The 1,109-nt window shown below is 44.5% G+C and overlaps 1 protein-coding gene across 1 annotated transcript; it reads right to left on the bottom strand.

Moving 5' to 3' along the window:
* Positions 1–38: 38 nt before the first annotated feature.
* On the bottom strand, positions 39–481 carry T265_12266 (hypothetical protein; the record flags this gene model as incomplete). The annotated part of the gene is made up of 2 exons (XM_009179519.1): positions 39–237; positions 339–481. The coding sequence occupies 2 exons, from the start codon at positions 401–403 to the stop codon at positions 39–41; spliced, it is 264 nt and encodes an 87-aa protein (XP_009177783.1).
* Between the last annotated feature and the right edge of the window lie 628 nt (positions 482–1,109).

The following is a 1,109-nucleotide window of genomic DNA, read 5'->3' as shown; positions in this document are numbered from 1 at the left end:
CTGGCTAAGAGAACGCTAGGCCGTCCTCTGTGGACGGTTCACTGGATTAAGTCGATCAGAATCACTGATATGCAGCGCAGGTCCACTTCGTTGAACATCTTGCACTGTTCGTTGGAAGAACTGGTGGCACAGAAATCTTGTGCCTTAAAATGAAACTCGGAAACATGTTGAAACGGGTTAGCAGGGCATCTGTGGGCAGTGTGTGCGGTAGAAGATTGAATTGCCACTAATCGGTTTCTACATAAAGCTGATAAACTAGCTGAGCAAGTTCAGAATTGATTCTCAGTATGTTCACACATTTGATGACAAACATATCTGTGAGTCAAACATTGAATTACGATGCCATTAGGAATGTTTTACTCTCCAAATAGAAAGAGGGGAGGCATCGACACACCACAGTCATAGAAGGAGCACCGTGTGTCACATAGATGATGATATTCTGCTGTGGAGATTGGTTTCTAAAGAAATTTCCGGGTGAACACTGAGTGGGATTGACTAAGCGTGATCAGCATCCATGCAGCGAGTTGTGATCCGATGTATTATAGGACTGGAGCAGCATTATCGTTAGATGTTTTAGATATCGCTCCCCCACATATTTGATTAGACAGTTCAAACAGTCATTCACTAGATCATGTGACTCGTTTGTTGCATACACACAGATCATGCCACACAATGATGACTCGCTTAGCCTTAACTGTCTGTACCTTCGATTACGAGTCGAAACAGACAAAATTTCAGCACACACATCGCAAACGTACCTGCAATAGGATAACCGAAAACAGTCCAAACACAACAGCACAACACATGTCACTCGACTCGGCGTCGAGCCGCGTGGGAATTACGGCGTGCATTCCACAGGCAATCAGGAAAATGGTGTAGCTGCTGAAACAGCGAAAGTTACACGACTCCTGCATCCTGACGGACAGCAGAAACGATAAATTTGCACATACCTTCGTCGATTTTTGGGCTACGTTACAGCATTAACAATTCTACTTGCCGTGCCTAGATGTATTTCGATACAGCCTACAGTCCTCCATCACTTGCCGGTTGATCAGTAAGCATCCAAATGAAGGTATTGCTCAAACACAACGATCGAAACTTCTGCCACA

Source organism: Opisthorchis viverrini (assembly GCF_000715545.1).
Source record: "Opisthorchis viverrini unplaced genomic scaffold scaffold10345, whole genome shotgun sequence".
Taxonomy (NCBI): domain Eukaryota; kingdom Metazoa; phylum Platyhelminthes; class Trematoda; order Opisthorchiida; family Opisthorchiidae; genus Opisthorchis; species Opisthorchis viverrini.
Note: the sequence above shows the minus strand (reverse complement) of the source record. Positions and strands in the feature narration are given on the sequence as shown.